Source organism: Microcaecilia unicolor, chromosome 4 (genome assembly GCF_901765095.1).
Source record: "Microcaecilia unicolor chromosome 4, aMicUni1.1, whole genome shotgun sequence".
In the NCBI taxonomy this organism is placed as follows: domain Eukaryota; kingdom Metazoa; phylum Chordata; class Amphibia; order Gymnophiona; family Siphonopidae; genus Microcaecilia; species Microcaecilia unicolor.
Window position 1 is genome coordinate 232131322 of NC_044034.1, and position 22387 is coordinate 232153708.

Genomic DNA, 22387 nt, shown 5'->3' on the forward strand with positions numbered 1-22387 from the left:
GTCCCACAGCCACTCAGACATTCGCTCTAGCGGTCCGGTTGCATCTGTCACATTGGGAGATGTTCCCTGGGAATCACTTCACCCCCGCCGCTTGGGTCGGGGGAGCATGGTGCCCATTTGGCGAACTCCTCTCTTGAGTCTCCTCTCCCAGGGAGATTTCCCGATTGGTTCAGTCCTAACCAGTTGATCACTGGTGAGCCTTTCCCGGGGCCGTTTGCCTGGTTTCTGTTCTGCTGTTCCCTCTCAGCGCTCGAACATGGTGCTCGTTTGGCAACTCCTACCTAGGGCCTCCTCTCCCTGGGAGGTTGTCATTATCGGGCCTCTGCAGATCAAATCTATCCTGGACCAGCTGATCATCGGTGAGCCTTTCCTGAGGCCGTTTCCAGGATTCTGCTTGTAGACTCCCTCTCTGGGCTTCCGCCCATCGAGAGATCAGTTGGTCGGGGCCCAGCATGTCAGTCTGGGCAGGATTGCTGGTTTGGAGCTTGTCACCGTGCCTCTTGCTCAAATTCAGGCACACAGATATTTGTAAACTAATCATTGGAACCAGAAGATAGGGGTGTTTTATAAGCAGCTACATGGGAAATCTCACCTGTGTTTGGGCTCTCACAGCTAATTAATGGAAGCTTTGGTGCAACAGTACTTGAGGCTTTCTGAGGTAGAAACATCATGAGAGGAGGACAGAGGGAATACAGGGGACAATATAAGAAGAAAAAGTGGGAAAGAAAATTACATGCTGTAACAAGGGGGGGGAGGGGGGGGCAGGGATTGTGCAAAAAAGGGATAGAAAGAGTAAAAGTGTCCCAGAAGAGGGAAAGCAAGCAGAAAAGGGATCTATAGGGAAAAGAGTCTTTCGAGAGAGGTAGGAAGATGGAAAGATACATGGAGTCTCATAAGAATTAGAAAAATAGGAAGACTGGTGACAGGGGAGCGCATTCTGCAGCTGGCCCTCTTTTGCACAAAATTTGTCTACAATGCTTCCAGTTGGAATATGAAGACAAACACGGAGAACTAATATACTAGAAAATCCAGTGTAATAAGCATGGAAGTTACCTTCTTCATTCATCGTCACACCTCAGAAAACAGAATATTAAGTGACAGAAATATATATACAGCAAAAATTTTAGTTAGGTCACTGATTTGATTTTTTTTCCTTATCATCATACTTTTATCATATCACACATTCCTTTAATAAAACTTTTGTTAATGCACAAATATGTACAAAGTTAAGGCATCAACAAACCAAATGTTCATTAACAAATGCACATCCCTACTAAATGATGTAAACTCACTGTTTATTGTTTCTCAGGTGGTGCCTGCTTTCACCTGCCCTAGGATCTTCAGGTTGATATACTGGCCAAAAAAAAATAAATGGTAACCCCCTGTACAGTTTTTTTGCCATTCTCAGCAACCATTTTCAATGTCAATGAGAAATTTTACCTACTTATTTAGTCATCACATACTTATATATTACTAGTAAACAACATTTAATTATCTTAAGCTATATTAAAAATGTCCAAGCTAAAACACAGTAAAAAAAAAAAAAGTCATTCAAACGATACAATTAACAATGTGTCAGACTTTTGCACTCACTGTGAATACTCACAGCCTTCGATTGCTTTGGAAAGTTCTTAACAACCTTTTTGATCGGTCCCTATAGCAGGCTGTCCCAGATCATATGCAGTGCTTCCCTGAGTTTGGCAACTGTTTGCAGCTTTCTGTGAAGCTTGTGATAGGCCTCCAACATTGCACCCCAGACATGGTAATCCAAGGAGTTTAGGTCCAATGAATTTGGTGGCCACTGGACCTTTGCAATAAAATCCTGACTGTTGGCCCGGAGTCAGTCGGTGATAAGAGCTGTTTGTGCTGGCACACCATCTTGCTGGAAGATGAATCCAGTGGCCAACATTTCAGTGCAGTCCTCAACGAGATAGACGGTCAACAGTCAATTTTAGCTTTCTCACCTACAAAGTACAGTCGGCAAAGTGCAGTCATCCCTTACCATTGAAACACACGCCAGCCAAGATCATCACGTGCTACACAACCTTTTTGCTGGATAAGAGACAAGCTGCCTTGATGCCGGCAGACTCAGCTGTTTTGGTTACCAACAGGAGGGGTATTATCAAATACAAGTTATTCAATTTTTTTTTTAACAAAAGTCTATTGCACAGTAACATCATTAACAGTAAGCTGGTACCCACTTCCCCCCCCCCCCAATGGTAGTTTTACATTGTAAACATTTTTGAATGCACAAAAATTACTGGGTGATCACACTAAGATAATCTCATTCCACTCAGCACATAAAAGTCTAAAGTAACAACAAATGAAGCTGTAAAATTTCACACTAAAATTCCAAGTGGTTGCAGAGGATAAAGCAAAAAACTCTAAGGGGTTACTTTTTTTTTGCCTCCCCCTGTGGGAACTCATGTGCTCAGGGCTGATATTTAAACACAGCTATGCCTTCCAATGATAAAGACAAACTTTCAGGTTGCAACTGGTGTCACGTTACTTTCCATATGAAATTAGCCTAGAAATTGGCATACTAGGGAAAACCAAAGTTAGGACAACTAGAAACATATTTTCCAAAAGCAACCATTAACAGTTTACTTCTACAACCACGGCTTCTTACCAGTCACTGTCCAACTCTGCTTATCTACTGCTGCTTCCATGACTCAGTGCAATGAGTTTAAGCCACATATAGTGTCCATATCACTGAACTGTTAAATTTTATGTGAGAACAGCACTAAAATGTGGATCATGCACAAGTGTAAAGAGGCCCTAATAGTTAAAGCAGGGAAGCTGGTAGGCAATGTCAAGGAAGTGGCTGGGGAGGTCCTCACCTTAGGAGGAGAAAGTAGAAGAGCAAAGAGTACTGCACTGCTTGCTGTTCCCTTCCACCTGGAAGGGCAGTAAGTTTTTATTTATTGGGATTTATTAACCTCCTTTATGAAGACATTCACCCAAGGCTGTGTACAGTAGATACAGTTTAACAATTTTAATAGCATAACAATAGTAAAATGAACAAGTATAAACAAATACAAGAAATGAGGTAAACTTGAAAACAGCAAACTGAAACCTAAGAATAGAACTACCATGAAACAGGATTAAAAATATGCACACTTAACAGAACTGAAATTCAAACAACAGAGATTATAATATGATGTAAAGCATAACAGCAATGGAATATCTAATAAGCACACAATTAGATCATTCAAACAATATTACTATGATCCTGCTTTTCTACAATACAGGTTATCATATAGCTGTGGGGGCCAAGAGCATATATTGATGAGGATGTTTAAATGTCAACCCTGAGCACATGTTGCTTTGCTCTTAGCCTGTACCGGCCTATTCTCTCCCTCCCCAAGTGCACTGCAAACCAGCTACTCCTCCTCTCTCAATGTCACCCACCTAGGAATTCAATGCAGTCAACGCAGAAGAGATGAGTAACTAGGTTGAAGAGGTTAAGAGCAGGTGCACAACAGAAAGACTTCTTGCTCATTTACATTGACCTATATTAAATAACATTCAATATCACTTAATCCAGTATCCTCCTCACTTTCTTTTCATTTTCTCCCTAATAAATATTCACATTAAACAGAAAAAGAAACCAAGTCAAACACAACTACACTTCAGAAGCCATGTTTACTCTTCATTGTCTCTTAACTAGACTTATTGGGGCTCAATTTCAAAGCACTTAGACTTACAAAGTTCCATATGGAACTTTGTAAGTCTAAATGGAACTTTGTAAGTCTAAGTGCTACAAATAATTTTTTCTTTTGAGTCTGTACAGCGCTGTATATGCCCTGTAGCACTACATAAACGTTTAATAGTAATGGGGATCAGATGTAGGGAGAATGTTTTGTATTAGAGTCGAGGAAAGATAATGCATGATGAGTTGGGAAGGGTTTGAGTGTGTGCACTAAAAGACTGCCAGAAACCAGTCTCTGAACAGGAAATAAGAGTGTTTCCTTTTATTTACTTGGATTTTGCTCACACCTTTTTCCAGTAGTAGCTCAAGGTAAGGTGAGTTACATTCAGGTACACTGGTAGCTTTCATTGTAAAGCCTATGGTGTTATTTTTCAAGTACTGAACATTTTCAATAAAGAAATTGAAATAAAAATGTGAATAATGATTTTTTTTTAAATGCTAATAAATCAAAGTTGTTAATCACGAAATCTATGCAACCCCTAAAAAAAAAAGAGTTACAAGACTCCCAGACCAAAAATTATATGCCATCCCTGCCCAGCTACCTGTCAAAAGAACACTCCCTGCTATGTCTAGCGCTGAGCATTACCTTCTCCCGCTTATCCCAGCTGTACTGCTTTAATTCCCCGTCCGGATGCTGCTGCTGTTCTTCGTTAGTGACATTTCTGATTCCTGTGGGTTGGTCCTTGCTCTCGCCTTTCCTTTTCGCTTTCTTGGAGAAGAAACAGCCCATGTTTCCCTACTCCTTTTCCACCCTTTTCAATCTCACCGGGGGTAATAACTCAGATTTATCTAACACCTAGAAGAAAACAACAAACGCGACCGTGTTCCCTAATCAGTTGCCGTTTCAGTAATAGCTTCAACGTAGTTACGCAACAAGGAAAAAAAAAACCCCAAGTTAACTTGACAACTGCCTCGCACACTACCTACTTACTTCCTATCCTCCACCCCCCCCAAACATCCCGACATTCTTCGCGGCCGGCTGCATCACTGTAACTCCCACCCCCTCTTCTCATTATTACCAATCACAACTCGGGATCCGTCCACCAATGGCTGTTACCATACAAAACAAAAGCCTCCTCCTTGGTAGTGTACAACACCCAAACAAACAACCTTATCAGCTGCTGCATCCATCTTATCGTTCTTTTTATTGGTACCATTTTTATTTGATTGTGCAGCATCTATCTGTCTACTAATCATTTTAGCGCTACAAGGCATACGCAGCGCTGTACACCATACACAAAAGACAGTCCCTGCTCAAAGAGCTTACAATCTAGATATGACAGGTAAACAGACAGAACAATTAAGGGTAAGGGAATAAAGAGGTGAGGATAAAGGCCAGGGCAAGTGAGTTAGGAGTCAAAAGCAGTGGTAAATAGGTGGGTTTTGAGTTTGCACTTGAAAATGGCTAAAGACGGGGCAAGCCGTTCAGGCTCAGGAAATCTATTCCAGGCATGAGGTGCAGCGAGACAAAATGAATTAGCAGTAGAGGAGAAAAGGGACAAATAGGAGAGATTTGTCTACAGAACTGAGTAATGGAGGGGGGACGTGAAGGTACACAGAGGAAGTATTTCATTGGTTAGAGTACTAGTTTGTTCTAAAGCATAAGCATTTGGAGGAGCTGTTTATAGGGATTCCAAGGCGTTGTATTTGTGCATAAATTGTTTTAATCTGTAAAGGGCCACCAAAACAGACATCATGTTATGAAAATCAGATGCTCAACATTCAGAGTTTCTATTTAAAGTGCAAAGGGTTTTTTTTAAACCTTAATTAGGTTGAAACCTGGGAGCATTTAACATTTTTTTTTCAGTGAATACATCAAAAGAAAAAGATGGTATGTGGGATCCCTCTCCTTTTGTTTTGTGGAGTGCAGGTGGTATATTATAAAAATGCACTTAATTTTTTAATTACTATTATTTGAAAGACAGGTATTGAATAATGAGGGAACAGCGTCCTTCATGCAGAAGTTCTGTCCAGACTCAATCTAAATATGCCAACATTGTCAAATTCTGTTGTATGCATTTTATTTTTTCTTCAAGTCTGTGTGGTTGTAAAACACATTTTTAAAAATGTTTGTCTCCCTGCTGTGGTGTATAGATAAGTGTGATTTTTATTATGATGGCAAACAATACACCACCAAAATACAGTAGCCAGCAGCACACTATTAGTCGCCAAGTTCATACAAAGTTAATTATGTTCAGTGGAAAATAAATATTGGCTGCCTGCTATGTGAATATTCTATCACTGTTTCATTATTGCTACCAAGGATTACATATTATGGGCATTTGCTTTAAATTTTGATTGTTTTAATTTGTTTATCCAGATCTTACATATACACGGTAATGGTATTGCTTGTTAAACCCAAAGGTCAAACCTAAGGGTGGTTAAACAATTTGGAATAAACTGTGTTGTGCTGTAGAAGTTGTTTACTTTTGTGCTAGCTGTATGGATGCCTGTTCTGATGTGTGCGTGATAACGTTTGAATAACTGTCTATACTTACGGCTATGATTTCTGAACATGCGGCGTCATTAAAAGACAGACTTTTAAATGCCCTTATGGTAATCTCATCTTCATTAAATGTTTCAGACATATCCATTGACTTGCTCACATGATTTGTTTTTTAATTGTCATTTATATCCCACATTATCCCAAGCAACCTCAGGTTCAATGTAGCTTACATTTGAAAATACAGTGAGATAGAATAATAGAATTCAGTACCATCATCGGTTAGAGTACTAATTTGTTCTAATGCGTAATCAGTGTGTCATTTGGAGGGGCTGGTTATAGGGACTCCCTAGCAGGCATTGTTAACTGTTTCGGACATATTCATCGACTTGCTCCCATTATGTTACTGAATTCTATTATTCTGTCTCACTGTATTTTCAAATATAAGCCACATTAAAAGAGTCCTTCTGAGCAAGTGCCAGTAGCCCCCTCCCCCAATCTTTGATCCAGCCTGTCACATCCCCTGGGACCCACCTTTCTGAGGGGCCAATGCAGAAAGCTACTGTGGGCTGCAGCACATGGTTAATGAGCAGTCTATGTGCCACCCCAACAAAATGGCTTGGCACCCCAATTTTACCTGGCATCTCCTAACCACCCTTATTTCTTATACACCAGAAACACCAAAGAAAGACCATGATTAAGTATATAATAGCACATTCATTGTTGATTTAATCTTAGATTGATAATGAATGTGACTTTTGGGCAGACTGGATGGACTGTTCAGGTCTATATCTGCCATCACTTACTATGTTACACTCCACCCCTAGCACAATGGCAAAACTCCTGCTCACTGTGGTTCTATATATTCATATTTAACTTTAATTTCAATTCAGTCTTTCACAGGAGTATTTGAACATTACAAAAATAGTACATTTTTGTTTACTATTTATTGGCAAATAAATCAGCTTATCTGTTTTTTTTAAATAAAATAACATCTGCTGCTCAGAAGCTCAAACAAAAAAATCTATCCTCTCATCAGTTATAAGAACATAAGCGCTGTCATACTGGGACAGACCAAAGGTCTATCAAGCCCAGTATCCTGCTTCAGACAGTGCTTAATCCAGGTCACAATTACCTGGCAAGATCCCAAAGCAGTAAAACAGATTTTATGCTGCTTATGTTAGGAATAAATCCATCTTAATAATGGCTCATGGATTTTTCTTTTAGGAAGTTGTCCAAACCTTTTTTAAACCCTGCTAAGCTAACTGGGTCATCCTTACCTTAGATATCAATCTCTCTATTTAAAATTAATCACACATCAGAATATTTACAATGCCTTTTAATAAAGTAAAAATATTATAAATAATTTCATCAGTTCAAATGACTCAACAATAAGTGAATACAATTGCCACAGGAATGCATGGGAATAAGGTATATCAGGTACTTTTTAACTTTTGTATTTTTCACAAGGCATCATTCATCCCATTTTATTTCTAAATAGAACATAAAAATTCCGCAATGGAGTATATATACAAATTGGTGACACATTGAAAAGCAAACATGTTGGCTCCGAGCAAATTCATAAAATCTGGATTGCTGCTGCCTCTAGTCCATGCCAGCCATGAGCGACAAAGCTAAAGACTCCACTATAAACAAAAAGAGAAAAAAAATGTGATTAAACAAATGGTCATAGTATGCAATGATCAAATTTAAAAAGCAAATACAGGGCTTAGAAACAAACTCCCCACTAAACCTTTGACTTCATTAATTACTGATCTGTGACAATATGAATTTTACCCACAAAACAAAACCAGAGAATGATAGTTACAGGCTAATTACGTTTTAACTTAAAAAAACAAAACATAACTGATTGTCAACAAACCTGACCCTTTTATTTCTGCATGCTAACATTGGTATACTTTTTATTTATTTATTTATTTCATGGCAAGTGTCATCTTTTCTTCTTTCTGTTCTGAATCAAGGAAGGGTATATGTTAGCTCCCACACTCGGGTTACCATATGGCTCCAGAAAAAGGAGGACACGTTGATCCAGTCCGGGTTTTGCTTCCATTGAAAGCAATGGAAGTAAAACCCAGACTGGCTCAATCTGTCCTCCTTTTTCTGGAGTCATATGGTAACCCTGTGCTCAAGAAATAAAAACATAACAGTTGCCACAATAGGTCAGATCAAAGTTCCATCTTACCCAGTATCCTCCTTCCAGCTGTAGAAATGAACTGTAATTTATGCCCTATAAGGTCCAGCATGACCAGGTCTAAGGATCTGAAGTACTGAATGAAAATGGATGGCTTGTAAGTTCCCTTGGTGTGTCTGGCCAGCTGTGGGCAATCATGTGCTGGACAGATAAGCTATGATGGATAGATAAGTGGTTAATAGCAAACAATACAAAGGGACAGTCTGAAGAAAATCTCTAGGGTATCGTGTGTAAGGAGGTGAAGCAATTCAGGTGGTTTGAACAGAATGAGCTGAGTATGTGAAATGACACATACACATGTTTATCCAAGGGGGGAGGAGCTAATGTGGAGCAGTTGAGTGGAAAAGCAAGGTTCATGCAGAGATCATGCTGTGAAGCCAACCAATGACAATGGAGGAAAACTATAAACAAGAGTCTGGTAGGCTGGTTTGTGGAAGTTATATTAATTGGGACATGATACCACAGAGTTATGTGATATGGGCACGTACACACAGTTAGATAAACGTATTAAAGGAATGGTTTATTACTGCAGAAACAGGAATCTTGCTAGCACTGCGTAGCACTTTTGCTCCAGGCTGGTAATTCATCCACAGGAACAAGAAAGGAAAAAGACTTTTTGTATGTACTACATATGAATTGTAATTGGCAAAGCAGCAATTAGATATCTATTTTCCTATTTGTAATAAATAAGCTTCTGTGATAAATTTATGATTGGCTAATGGTGTATCTCTTCCTGTGTTCTTTAATCCAAATTATTTTATCCAGGGAATAAATGTCTGAAAGTTTAGCCTTGCATCTTGCAAGCCTGTCTGATAAGGAGTCATAGGTATAATGTTAAACACAGCCAAGGAGTTTTTCTCCAAGCAAGGCTGTAAGGCTGAAGAGTAGTCCCCTCCCAAGGGACAGGGGTCGGGATTACACAATAGTGGGAAAGCCAGGGCTAAAATACATGGGAGGATCTCAAAAAATTGCAAGATTGTATATTACCAATCCATGGGAAAAGCAGTCCAGTGAAAAAGTATCACCTTTTATTTTCAGTTTATTAACCATTATTGATATAAATTCAAGTGGTCTAACACAGCAAAGATGCTATTTTATCCAAAAAATCTCTTGGAAGTGATTGTCAGCAGAGAACTGGGCAATATTATGTTATGTGCATTGCAAAGTGCATTCCCAGGACTTTCTAGAAGAAAGATGAATATGCATAAGTGACTTCCCAAACAGAAACAGGCTTAATGGTTCCATCACTGGTAAGCCAACAAGGTTCTGCAGAGGCGAAGCGACATTTCTCATTGCAGCTTTTGTGAGAGTTCATCATCAACCATCAGGATAAAACTGAAGGAGATGGCATTCATGGGATAAATTATTAGGATGCAACTGCTATTCCCCAAAACACAACATAAAATCCCTAAATAAATGAAGATAACAAATATAGCTGTCCATCTGAGCTCTCCAAAGAACATCTGGATTACCCTCATGACTTCTAGAATAACTGAACTTAGTCACAACATTTCATTTGGTGAAAGCCAAACATCGCCTCCCAAAGTAAGAACCTCATCACAACGGTCAAGCACAAGGGTGGAAGTATCATGATATGGTGCTGCTTTGAAGTATCAGGACCTGGATGGTTTTACACCACTAATGGTCAGGGCTGGTCCAAACATTAGGCAAGATTAGGTGGTCACCTAGGGCAGCAGCTTTTGGAGGGGCAGCAAAAAGTAGCTGTAAGCAAACCATTAAATTTTTATTGTAGTTTTTATTTGCATTTACTTGATATACCATCTATTGCACAAAGTGCTACCAGGTGGTTTACAATATAAAACAAAATCAATCATGAGAAGAGAAAATACATTTTATTTGTTACATTTGTAACCCACATTTTCCCATCTATTTGCAGGCTCAACGTGGCTTACATAGTACCGTGAGGTGATAGCCACCTCCAGTGGAAAACAAATACAGAGTGATGTTATTGTCAATGAAATAAAGATAGCAGGGGGAAGGAGAAGAAAATAGTGGACCATTTACTACAAGAAGTGACAGGAAAGAGTTATTAGAGAAGAAAAGGTTAGCGAGAAAATATGAGGAAAAAGGGAAAGACGGGAGGAATGAAGACAAAGGTAAACGCTGTCATACAGCGATTCAACTATAGGTCTGCTAAAATAGCTAGGTCTGGAGCAGTGAACACATCTGATGGACAATGCTTGCAACTGACACTGCACATATGACCCTCACAGACCCATAGGCGTAGTTTGACTGTTTCATTTTGGGGGGGGGGGGGGGGGGGGGGCAAAGGATGGGGCGGAGCATATTAGAATCATTTGCATATATACATATGCAAATGAATATGCTACTATGGAGGAAGGAATTGAAATTTACAGGCAAAATATCACAGATGCACATTTCAAAAAGCTGACAAATTTCAATTAATAAATTCTGAATAAAATACTTTTTTCTACCTTTGTTGTCTGATCATTTAGTTTTTCTATTCGCTTTGGTCCCAGTGTCTTCTGTTTTATGCAGTGTCTTCTTTCCAGTAGGCTTCCCTCTGCTCCCCACCCTCCCAGTCCCATCCATCTCCTGCTCCTTCCCTCTGCTCCCCACCCCTCCAAGTCCCATCCATCTCCTGCTCCTTCCCTCTGCTCCCCTCCTCTCCCAGTCCCATCCATCTCTTGCTCCTTCCCTCTGCTCTCCACCCCTCCCAGTCCCATCCATCTTCCCTCTGCTGCCCCCCCCCCCCCGCGAGGTCCAGGATCGTGACTCCGTTTACCCCCTCTCTTCCTCCCTCCCTCCGGCGCAGGCAGTGGTCTTCTTCAACCTTTCTGTGCTCCTTGCAGCAGTAGCGACGTATACACGCTGCCTTCGGTCTGCCCCGGAAGCCTTCTCTTCAAGTTCCTGTTCCCACCTATGCGGGAACAGGAACCTGAAGAGAAGGCTTCGGGGCAGAGCTGAAGGCAGCGTGTACGTCGCTACCACTGCCAGGAACACAGAAAAGCTGAAGAAGACTGCTGCCTGCGCCGGAGGGAGGGAGGAAGAGAGGGGGTAGACAGATACGCTCGTCTCCGTCCGCTTCCCTGCCCTCTCTGTCTGCATCCCGCCTTCCTCTGATGTCATTTCCTTTCGGGCGGAACGCAGACAGGGCAGGGAAGCGAAGTGGAAGGAGATGAGCGCGTGCCTGCTTTTTTTTTTTTTTTTTTTTACTACTAGCGCCAGTCGTCATCGTTTGGGGGGCATTGCCCCCCTGGCCCCCCCCCCCCCCCCCCCCGTCTACGCCCATGTAGACCTTTGGTCTGATTCAGCAATGTTTCCCAAGACAGTCCCCACTTGCAAGTCAGGTTTTCAGGATACCCACAATAAATATGCATGAAAGAAATCTGCATATAGTAAAAGCAGAATATGCAAATCAATTTCATTCATATTCATTGTGAATATCCTGAAAACCTGACTGGCAAGGGGGTATTCCAGGATCAACTTGAGAAACACTGTGATACACTATCAGGCTTATTTTCGAAAGAGAAGGGCGCCTATCTTTCAAACCGGAAGATGGGCGTCCTTCTCCCAGGGTCGCCCAAATTGGCATAATCGAAAGCCAATTTTGGGCGTCCCCAACTGCTTTCCGTCGCGGGGACGACCAAAGTTCACGAGGGTGTGTGGAAGCATAGCGAAGGCGGGACTGGGGCATGTCTAACACATGGGCGTCCTTGATCGATAATGGAAAAAAGAAGGGCGTCCCTGACGAGCACTTGGGCGACTATACTTGGTCCATTTTTTTCTTACGACCAAGCCTCAAAAAGGTGCCCGAACTGACCAGATGACCACCGGAGGGAATCAGGGATGACCTCACCATACTCCCCCTGTGGTCACTAACCTCCTCCCACCCTAAAAAAAAAAAAAACACCAAATATTTTTTCCAGCCTCTATGCCAGCTTCATATATCATACCCAGCTCCATGACAGCAGTATGCAGGTCCCTGGAGCAGTTTTAGTGGGTACTGCAGTGCACTTCAGGTAGGGCGAACCCAGGCCCATGCCCCCCCTACCTGTTACACTTATGGTGGTAAATGTGAGCCCTCCAAAACCCACCACAAACCCACTGTACCCACCTCTAGGTGCCCCCCTTCATCCCTAAGGGCTATGGTACTGGTGTACAGTTGTGGGGAGTGGGTTTTGGGGGGAGGTTTTTGGGGGCTCAGCACACAAGGTAAGGGAGCTATGCACCTGGGAGCTTTTTCTGAAGTCCACTGCAGTGCCCCCTAGGGTGCCCGGTTTGTGTCCTGGCATGTGAGAGACCAGTGCACTACAAATGCTGGCTCCTCCCACGACCAAATGGCTTGGATTTGGTCGTTTCTGAGATGGGCGTCCTCGGTTTCCATTATCGCCGAAAATCAGGGACGACCATCTCTAAGGTCGACCTAAATGTTGAGATTAGGGTGTCCCCGACTATTATTGAAACGAAAGATGGCCACCCATCTTGTTTCGATAATACGGGTTTCCCCGCCCCTTCGCGGGGACGTCCTGCAAGGACGTCCTCAGGAAAACTTGGGCGCCCCGTTCGATTATGCCCCTCCATGCTTGTTCTTATGTATTAAATGTAAACATGTTTTGCATCCACAAAAACCATATCTCCCTCACCAAAAAAATATTGCACATCATAACTAACATTTTCTCCATGGAAGTTACCATACAAAAAAAAAAAATTCTGATTCTCACATCATTTCAGTAATAGCAAAATAAATCTCTCTACTACCAGGCAATAACACAAAACCTGAAAACATTGTAACAACATACATGTAGCAAATCTACCATAGAACAGTACCACTGATTCCTATGATTTAAACAAGAACCCTACTTAAGAATAGGCAGCACTACAAATATTACACGGGGCCCTAGAACACCAATACACATACTACTGGTAAAGCAAAACAGCAGTCTGTAATTTCCTGGATCACACCTGGAACTCTTTAAAAAAAAATTGGCGTTGCATTGGCCACCTTCCATCTTCAGGTACTATGTGCAATTTTAATGAAAGGTTACAGATCACTAACAGCAGATCAGCAATTTCATGTTTGAGATCTTTCAGTACCCAGGGGTGTATGCCATCCGGATCAGGTGATGTGTCACTCTTTAACGTGTCGATTTGGCTCAGCTTCCAGGCTCATTGGAATTTCTTTCAGTTCGACTTGGTGAAGCTAGAGAAATGGTCTGGAATCTGACAACCAAGATTTAATGCTAAAAAATGCAGGGTCATGTGCTTGGGCTGCAAAACCCCAAGGGAACAGTACAGTTTAGGAAGTGAACTGGTGAGGCCTCATTTAGAATATTGTGTAGAATTCTGGAGATGTCACCTTCAAAAAGATTTAAACGGGATGGAGTTGGTCCAGAGGGTGGCTACTGAAATGGTCAGTAGTCTTCGTCATAAAGTGTATGGGGATAAACTAAAAGATCTAAAAATTTATTAACTGATTTGGATTTTGCTCACACCTTTTTCAGTAATAGCTCAAGAACCATGCTGTTGCTGCAATTTTTAAAGCTGCCCGGGATATGCACTGTTTGCATGGCAATATGAGCAGAAGGTGAGGGTACATGACATTTAGACACAATCACCTGGTGCCTAAATGTCCTCACATCTAAAGATCCCAGCACTGGCCTGTCCTGGTACCTGAAAGGTGGAACCAAAATGGTGGCAGCTAAATGTCATGTTCTTGGTCTGGTGGGATGATAATGAAGAGTATGATTCATGAAGCCTCAAATGCCCACCTCTGATGCACATGATTCCTGAGCAGTTGCATTCACAGAAGACACCCAAGAGCAAGTTGGGTTCTCCAAAGAAAGGTAAGCTTTTGATGAGCCCAGGGAATGTGGTATATACATAGGTGGAAACCATGGAACCTTTATCTCAGTTAAAACCCTTTTTTATTTTTTGCAAAACATGATCTTGTGGTGGATAAGTTGAGTATGAAGCAGGAAACAGTAACATCCCATAATCCCACTCAAGCTGACAATGTAAGGTATACTCGATAAGAGGGACGGCCTGTCGCCAAATAGGGAGGCTTGGACACTATCCCAAAGACCCAACCGTCTTCTTCTTTCCATCATCTGGTAATATTTATGCAAGATTTTACACTGAGTTTCCTGCAAATCAGCAGATTTAGAGTAAGCTCTAAGGACATCAAAAAGGGCCCAAAACTGAGAGAGTAAAAATCTGATGAAGGTCCCTTTGGCCAATGAGCCCTTAAAGAGTCCATCCCCAGGGCAGATGACATAGATTTAATGAGTTTATACCAATAAGACAATTTATTGAAGGAGGTGGGTGTCTTAGAAAATTGATGATCCAATTTTCCCATAGTCCAGTCAATCAAAGTATGCTTTTGAAGAGATTCTCAATATGCTGCACCTGGGAATAGGAAAAAAGATATTATGTGGGAGCTCCCATTACGCCTGGACTTGAGAAAAAGACGGGAAGGCCCCCTGTCCTAACTCAAATAAATATTCCAAGGAGAAGCATCCCCTAGCTGATCAATTCTTAAATACCGATCAACCCCACCCCGGGTGGAAGCTAGAGCTCCCATCTAGTTGCAAAAAGGGTGAATGGCCAGCCGCCCTGCCCTGCAGCCATCTCCACCAGCACCATGCATGGCAGAATGGACACAGAAAATGAAATTTAGAGTGATATTTAGCTGCCAAAGCGAATGCTACATACCTGTAGAAGGTATTCTCCGAGGACAGCAGGCTGATTGTTCTCACTGATGGGTGACGTCCACGGCAGCCCCTCCAATCGGAACACTTTCTAGCAAAGTCCTTTGCTAGTCCTCGCGCGCCGATGCGCACCGCGCATGCGCGGCCGTCTTCCCGCCCGAACCGGCTCGTGCCCGCCAGTCTCATATGTAGCAAGACAAAGAGAAGGGAAGACACAACTCCAAAGGGGAGGCGGGCGGGTTTGTGAGAACAATCAGCCTGCTGTCCTCGGAGAATACCTTCTACAGGTATGTAGCATTCGCTTTCTCCGAGGACAAGCAGGCTGCTTGTTCTCACTGATGGGGTATCCCTAGCCCCCAGGCTCACTCAAAACAACAACCATGGTCAATTGGGCCTCGCAACGGCGAGGACATAACTGAGATTGACCTAAAAAATTTACCAACTAACTGAGAGTGCAGCCTGGAACAGAACAAACATGGGCCTAGGGGGGTGGAGTTGGATTCTAAACCCCGAACAGAATCTGAAGCACTGACTGCCCGAACCGACTGTCGCGTCGGGTATCCTGCTGCAGGCAGTAATGAGATGTGAATGTGTGGACAGATGACCACGTCGCAGCTTTGCAAATCTCTTCAATAGTGGCTGACTTCACGTGGGCTACCGACGCTGCCATGGCTCTAACATTATGAGCCGTGACATGACCCTCAAGAGCCAGCCCAGCCTGGGCGTAAGTGAAGGAAATGCAATCTGCTAGCCAATTGGATATGGTGCGTTTCCCCACAGCCACTCCCCTCCTGTTGGGATCAAAAGAAACAAACAAATGGGCGGACTGTCTGTTGGGCTGTGTCCGCTCCAGATAGAAGGCCAATGCTCTCTTGCAGTCCAATGTGTGCAGCTGACGTTCAGCAGGGCAGGAATGAGGACGGGGAAAGAATGTTGGCAAGACAATTGACTGGTTCAGATGGAACTCCGACACAACCTTTGGCAAGAACTTAGGGTGAGTGCGGAGGACTACTCTGTTATGATGAAATTTGGTGTAAGGGGCCTGGGCTACCAGGGCCTGAAGCTCACTGACTCTACGAGCTGAAGTAACTGCCACCAAGAAAATGACCTTCCAGGTCAAGTACTTCAGATGGCAGGAATTCAGTGGCTCAAAAGGAGGTTTCATCAGCTGGGTGAGAACGACATTGAGATCCCATGACACTGTAGGAGGCTTGACAGGGGGCTTTGACAAAAGCAAACCTCTCATGAAGCGAACAACTAAAGGCTGTCCTGAGATCGGCTTACCTTCCACACGGTAATGGTATGCACTGATTGCACTAAGGTGAACCCTTACAGAGTTGGTCTTGAGACCAGACTCAGACAGGTGCAGAAGGTATTCAAGCAGGGTCTGTGTAGGACAAGAGCGAGGATCTAGGGCCTTGCTGTCACACCAGACGGCAAACCTCCTCCACAGAAAGAAGTAACTCCTCTTAGTGGAATCTTTCCTGGAAGCAAGCAAGATGCGGGAGACACCCTCTGACAGACCCAAAGAGGCAAAGTCTACGCTCTCAACATCCAGGCCGTGAGAGCCAGGGACCGGAGGTTGGGATGCAGAAGTGCCCCTTCGTCCTGTGTGATGAGGGTCGGAAAACACTCCAATCTCCACGGTTCTTCGGAGGACAACTCCAGAAGAAGAGGGAACCAGATCTGACGCGGCCAAAAAGGAGCAATCAGAATCATGGTGCCTCGGTCTTGCTTGAGTTTCAACAAAGTCTTCCCCACCAGAGGTATGGGAGGATAAGCATACAGCAGACCCTCCCCCCAGTCCAGGAGGAAGGCATCCGATGCCAGTCTGCCGTGGGCCTGAAGCCTGGAACAGAACTGAGGGAATTTGTGGTTGGCTCGAGATGCGAAGAGATCTACCAAGGGGGTGCCCCACACCTGGAAGATCTGACGCACTACACGGGAATTGAGCGACCACTCGTGAGGTTGCATAATCCTGCTCAACCTGTCGGCCAGACTGTTGTTTACGCCTGCCAGATATGTGGCTTGGAGCACCATGCCGTGACGGCGAGCCTAGAGCCACATGCTGACGTCTTCCTGACACAGGGGGCGAGATCCGGTGCCCCCCTGCTTGTTGACGTAATACATGGCAACCTGGTTGTCTGTCTGAATTTGGATAATTTGGTGGGACAGCCGATCTCTGAAAGCCTTCAGAGCGTTCCAGATCGCTCGTAACTCCAGAAGATTGATCTGCAGATCGCGTTCCTGGAGGGACCAGCTTCCTTGGGTGTGAAGCCCATCGACATGAGCTCCCCATCCCAGGAGAGACGCATCCGTAGTCAGCACTTTTTGTGGCTGAGGAATTTGGAAAGGACGTCCCAGAGTCAAATTGGACCAAATCGTCCACCAATACAGGGATTTGAGAAAACTCGTGGACAGGTGGATCATGTCTTCTAGATCCCCAGCAGCCTGAAACCACTGGGAAGCTAGGGTCCATTGAGCAGATCTCATGTGAAGGCGGGCCATGGGAGTCACATGAACTGTGGAGGCCATGTGGCCCAGCAATCTCAACATCTGCCGAGCTGTGATCTGCTGGGATGCTCGCACCCGCGAGACGAGAGACAACAAGTTGTTGGCTCTCGTCTCTGGGAGATAGGCGCGAGCCGTCCGAGAATCCAGCAGAGCTCCTATGAATTCGAGTTTCTGCACTGGGAGAAGATGGGACTTTGGATAATTTATCACAAACCCCAGTAGCTCCAGGAGGCGAATAGTCATCTGCATGGACTGCAGGGCTCCTGCCTCGGATGTGTTCTTCACCAGCCAATCGTCGAGATATGGGAACACGTGTACCCCCAGTCTGCGAAGTGCCGCTGCTACTACAGCCAAGCACTTCGTGAACACTCTGGGCGCAGAGGTGAGCCCAAAGGGTAGCACACAGTACTGGAAGTGACGTGTGCCCAGCTGAAATCGCAGATACTGTCTGTGAGCTGGCAGTATCGGGATGTGCGTGTAGGCGTCCTTCAAGTCCAGAGAGCATAGCCAATCGTTTTCCTGAATCATGGGGAGAACGGTGCCCAGGGAAAGCATCCTGAACTTTTCTTTTACCAGATATTTGTTCAGGGCCCTTAGGTCTAGGATGGGACGCATCCCCCCTGTTTTCTTTTCCACAAGGAAGTACCTGGAATAGAATCCCAGCCCTTCTTGCCCAGATGGCACGGGCTCGACCGCATTGGCGCTGAGAAGGGCGGAGAGTTCCTCTGCAAGTACCTGCTTGTGTTGGAAGCTGTAAGACTGAGCTCCCGGTGGACAATTTGGAGGTTTTGAGGTCAAATTGAGGGTGTATCCTTGCCGGATTATTTGGAGAACCCACTGATCGGAGGTTATGAGAGGCCACCTTTGGTGAAAAGCTTTCAACCTCCCTCCGACTGGCAGGTTGCCCGGCACTGACACTTGGATGTCGGCTATGCTCTGCTGGAGCCAGTCAAAAGCTCATCCCTTTGCTTTTGCTGGGGAGCCGAGGGGCCTTGCTGAGGCGCACGCTGCTGACGAGAGCGAGCGCGCTGGGGCTTAGCCTGGGCCGCACGCTATCGAGAAGGAGGATTGTACCTATGCTTACCAGAAGAGTAGGGAACAGTCTTCCTTCCCCAAAAAAATCTTCTACCTGTAGAGGTAGAGGCTGAAGGCTGCCGGCGGGAGAACTTGTCGAATGCGGTGTCCCGCTGGTGGAGCTGCTCTACCACCTGCTCGACTTTTTCTCCAAAAATATTATCCGCACGGCAAGGCGAGTCCGCAATCCGCTGCTGGATTCTATTCTCCAGGTCGGAGGCACGCAGCCGTGAGAGTCTGCGCATCACCACACCTTGAGCAGCGGCCCTGGACGCAACATCAAAGGTGTCATACACCCCTCTGGCCAGGAATTTTCTGCACGCCTTCAGCTGCCTGACCACCTCCTGAAATGGCTTGGCTTGCTCAGGGGGGAGCTTGTCCACCAAGCCCGCCAACTTCCGCACATTGTTCCGCATGTGTATGCTCGTGTAGAGCTGGTAGGACTGAATCTTGGCCACGAGTATAGAAGAATGGTAGGCCTTCCTCCCAAAGGAGTCCCAGGTTCTAGAGTCCTTGCCCGGGGGCGCCGAAGCATGCTCCCTAGAATTCTTGGCCTTCTTTAGGGCCAAATCCACAACTCCAGAGTCATGAGGCAACTGAGTGCGCATCAGCTCTGGGTCCCCATGGATCCGGTACTGGGACTCGATCTTCTTGGGAATGTGGAGATTACTTAGAGGCTTGGTCCAGTTCGCCAGCAATGTCTTTTTGAGGACATGATGCATGGGTACTGTGGACGCTTCCTTAGGTGGAGAAGGATAGTCCAGGAGCTCAAACATTTCAGCCCTGGGCTCGTCCTCCACAACCACCGGGAAGGGGATGGCCGTAGACATCTCCCGGACAAAGGAAGCGAAAGACAGGCTCTCAGGAGGAGAAAGCTGTCTTTCAGGAGAGGGAGTGGGATCGGAAGGAAGACCCTCAGACTCCTCGTCAGAGAAATATCTGACGTCTTCTTCCTCTTCCCGCGAGGCCTCACCATCGGTGTCAGACACAAGTTCACGGACCTGTGTCTGCAACCGTGCCCGGCTCGACTCCGTGGAACCACGGCCACGGCGGGAGCGTCGAGAGGTAGACTCCCTTGCCCGCACCGGCGAAGCTCCCTCCACCGACGTAGTCGGGGAGCCTTCCTGGGAGGCTACCGCACTCGGTACCGCAAGCGGCACCGATGTCGGAGACCTCACCCCGGACAATGGGCCAGCCGGCGCCTCGCTCGACGGTACCGGTGGCGCAAGCACCCCCGGTACCGGAGGGGTAGGGCGCAACAGCTCTCCCAGGATCTCTGGGAGAACGGCCCGGAGGCTCTCGTGCAGAGCGGCTGTGGAAAAAGACATGGAAGCCGATGCAGGAGTCGATGTCAGAACCTGTTCCGGGCGTGGAGGCTGTTCCGGGCTGTCCAAAGGGGAGCGCATCGACACCTCTTGAACAGAGGGCGAGCGGTCCTCTCGGTGCCGATGCTTACTGGGTGCCGACTCCCTCGGCGACCCAGAGCTCTTGGTGCCAACACGGGAAGGGGACCGGTGACGATGCTTCTTCGATTTTTTGGAACGAAGCACATCACCGGAGCTTCCTGGCACCGACGAGGAGGACGTAGAATCCAGCCGTCTCTTCCTCGGGGCCGAGGCCGAAGAGGGTCGGTCTCGGGGGGGCTGTACCGCAGGAGCCCTCAGGGTAGGGGGAGACCCACCTGAAGGCTCACCGCCACCAGCAGGGGAATGGACAGCCCTCACCTGCACTCCAGACGAAGCACCACCGTCCGACGACATCAGCAGACGAGGAGGTCTCGATACCACCGACGCAGCCCTCCGATGTCGCCCCGATGCAGAGGGCCGATGCCTTGATGCACTCGATGCAATCGGGGGCGAGGATGAAGGTCCGGGCGCCGACGATGTCGAAGCAGTCGATACTCCCGGTGCCGATGTCGACGAAGAGCCCGAGAACAGAACGTTCCACTGGGCTAATCTCGCTACCTGAGTCCGCTTTTGCAAAAGAGAACACAGACTACAGGCCTGAGGGCGGTGCCCAGCCCCCAGACACTGAAGACACGACGCGTGCCTGTCAGTGAGCGAGATTACCTGGGCGCACTGGGTGCACTTCTTGAAGCCGCTGGAAGACTTCGATGTCATGGGCGGAAAAATCGCGCCGGCGAGATCAAAACTCGAAATGGCGAAAAATGGCACCATAAAAATAGGGGGGAAGAAAAACTTCGACCGAGGCCTAAATAGGGCCTACCCCGACAACGAAAGAAAACTTACCGGGGCAAAACTAGAAGTACGGGAAGGGAGAAAACCATAAAGGTCTCCTTCCGACACCTTTTTTTTTTTTTTTTTAAAGAACGAAGTCGATAAACGACGCGCGAGGTCAACTTTGGGGCGCGAACGGCGAAACACGACCGTACCGAGCACGGACAAAAGAAGACTGGCGGGCACGAGCCGGTTCGGGCGGGAAGACGGCCGCGCATGCGCGGTGCGCATCGGCGCGCGAGGACTAGCAAAGGACTTTGCTAGAAAGTGTTCCGATTGGAGGGGCTGCCGTGGACGTCACCCATCAGTGAGAACAAGCAGCCTGCTTGTCCTCGGAGAATCCTAGCAATAAGTTAAAGAAGCAAAAAGGGTAACTTCTGCCCTTGATCCATTCGGTAGGAAAAAAAACTACCCTGTATAACCCTCATGGATCCACCACATAAGAGCAGCCACATTATATGCGCTTATATCCGGAAGATTAAGGCCCTCTCATTGCTTGACTAGAAGCAACTTGTCCATACTGATTCTTGGCATCTTAGATCGCCAGATAAACTTAGCGATAGTAGAACAGAATACAAGTTCCTCTCTTCTAGTCAGCCATATCAGCATTGCTTGAGGGAGATACAGTAGCTTAGGAACCATGACCATTTTCATTACAGTGATACGGCCATATAACGATATAGGAAGATCCTCCCAGGCCTGACAGAGTTTTCCAATGGACTCTAATTGGTGCAAGATATTGGAATGATAGAGAGTCGCAGGGCTAGTACTAAGATATATACCTAAATACTGCATAGGCTTTCTCATGAGACAATCTAGCATGACAGGGCTCAACACCCCTGCCCGCTAGCACAAGAAGTTCCAATTTATCACAATTAACTCGATGCCCAGAGATGTTCCCAAATGCCTGCACAATGACCAATGCTGGATCTAAGTGTTGTTGAACTTGTGCCAAATACAGTAAGATGTAATCGGCAAAAAGACTAATGCAATTCTCTTGACCTCCTAAGAGTTTTCCCGTGACTGTGTCTGTAGCCCTGATTTTAATGGCAAGGGGTTCAATATACAAAAGAAACAAGAGGGGGATAAAGGGCACCCCTGCCTGGTACACCATTGTAGCTCAAAAGGAGTTGTCAGCTTGCCATTAAGAGGTGGGTGCAAGGCCTTATATAAAGAGCTTGTACCCAGGCGCTAAATCTACCAGTCATCCCATACCAATTCATCACCCAAAAAAGTTATTCCCAAGAAATAGTGTCAAAAGCTTTTCCCATGTCCAATCCCACTCTAGTTGCCATACTGTTGCTCCCCCTATGTTCATGCAGTGCTCCCATCACTTTCAGACTCACTGAGGCAAAACGCCCTAGGACAAATCCCACTTGATTGGAATGGATAATCAGGGGCAAAAAAACATTAAATCTTCTAGCCAACACTGCAGACATCAATTTCATGTCCTGATTCAGGAGGCATATATGTTTATATAACAAAACCTGAACAGGATCCTTG

At 45.6% G+C, this 22387-nt stretch overlaps 2 protein-coding genes across 2 annotated transcripts in view; both read right to left on the bottom strand.

The window, feature by feature from the left end:
* Positions 1–4671, bottom strand: part of RP2 (RP2 activator of ARL3 GTPase) — a 58934-nt gene extending 54263 nt beyond the window's left edge. Inside the window, exon 1 of the mRNA XM_030201309.1 lies at positions 4299–4671. Coding sequence (XP_030057169.1) covers positions 4299–4442 — 144 coding nt within the window. The 5' untranslated portion in view covers positions 4443–4671. The remainder of the gene's footprint in view (positions 1–4298) is intronic.
* Positions 4672–7497: 2826 nt separating this feature from the next.
* Positions 7498–22387, bottom strand: part of TUBGCP5 (tubulin gamma complex associated protein 5) — a 268782-nt gene continuing 253892 nt past the window's right edge. The window contains 1 exon segment of the mRNA XM_030201310.1: positions 7498–7801. Coding sequence (XP_030057170.1) covers positions 7761–7801 — 41 coding nt within the window. The 3' untranslated portion in view covers positions 7498–7760.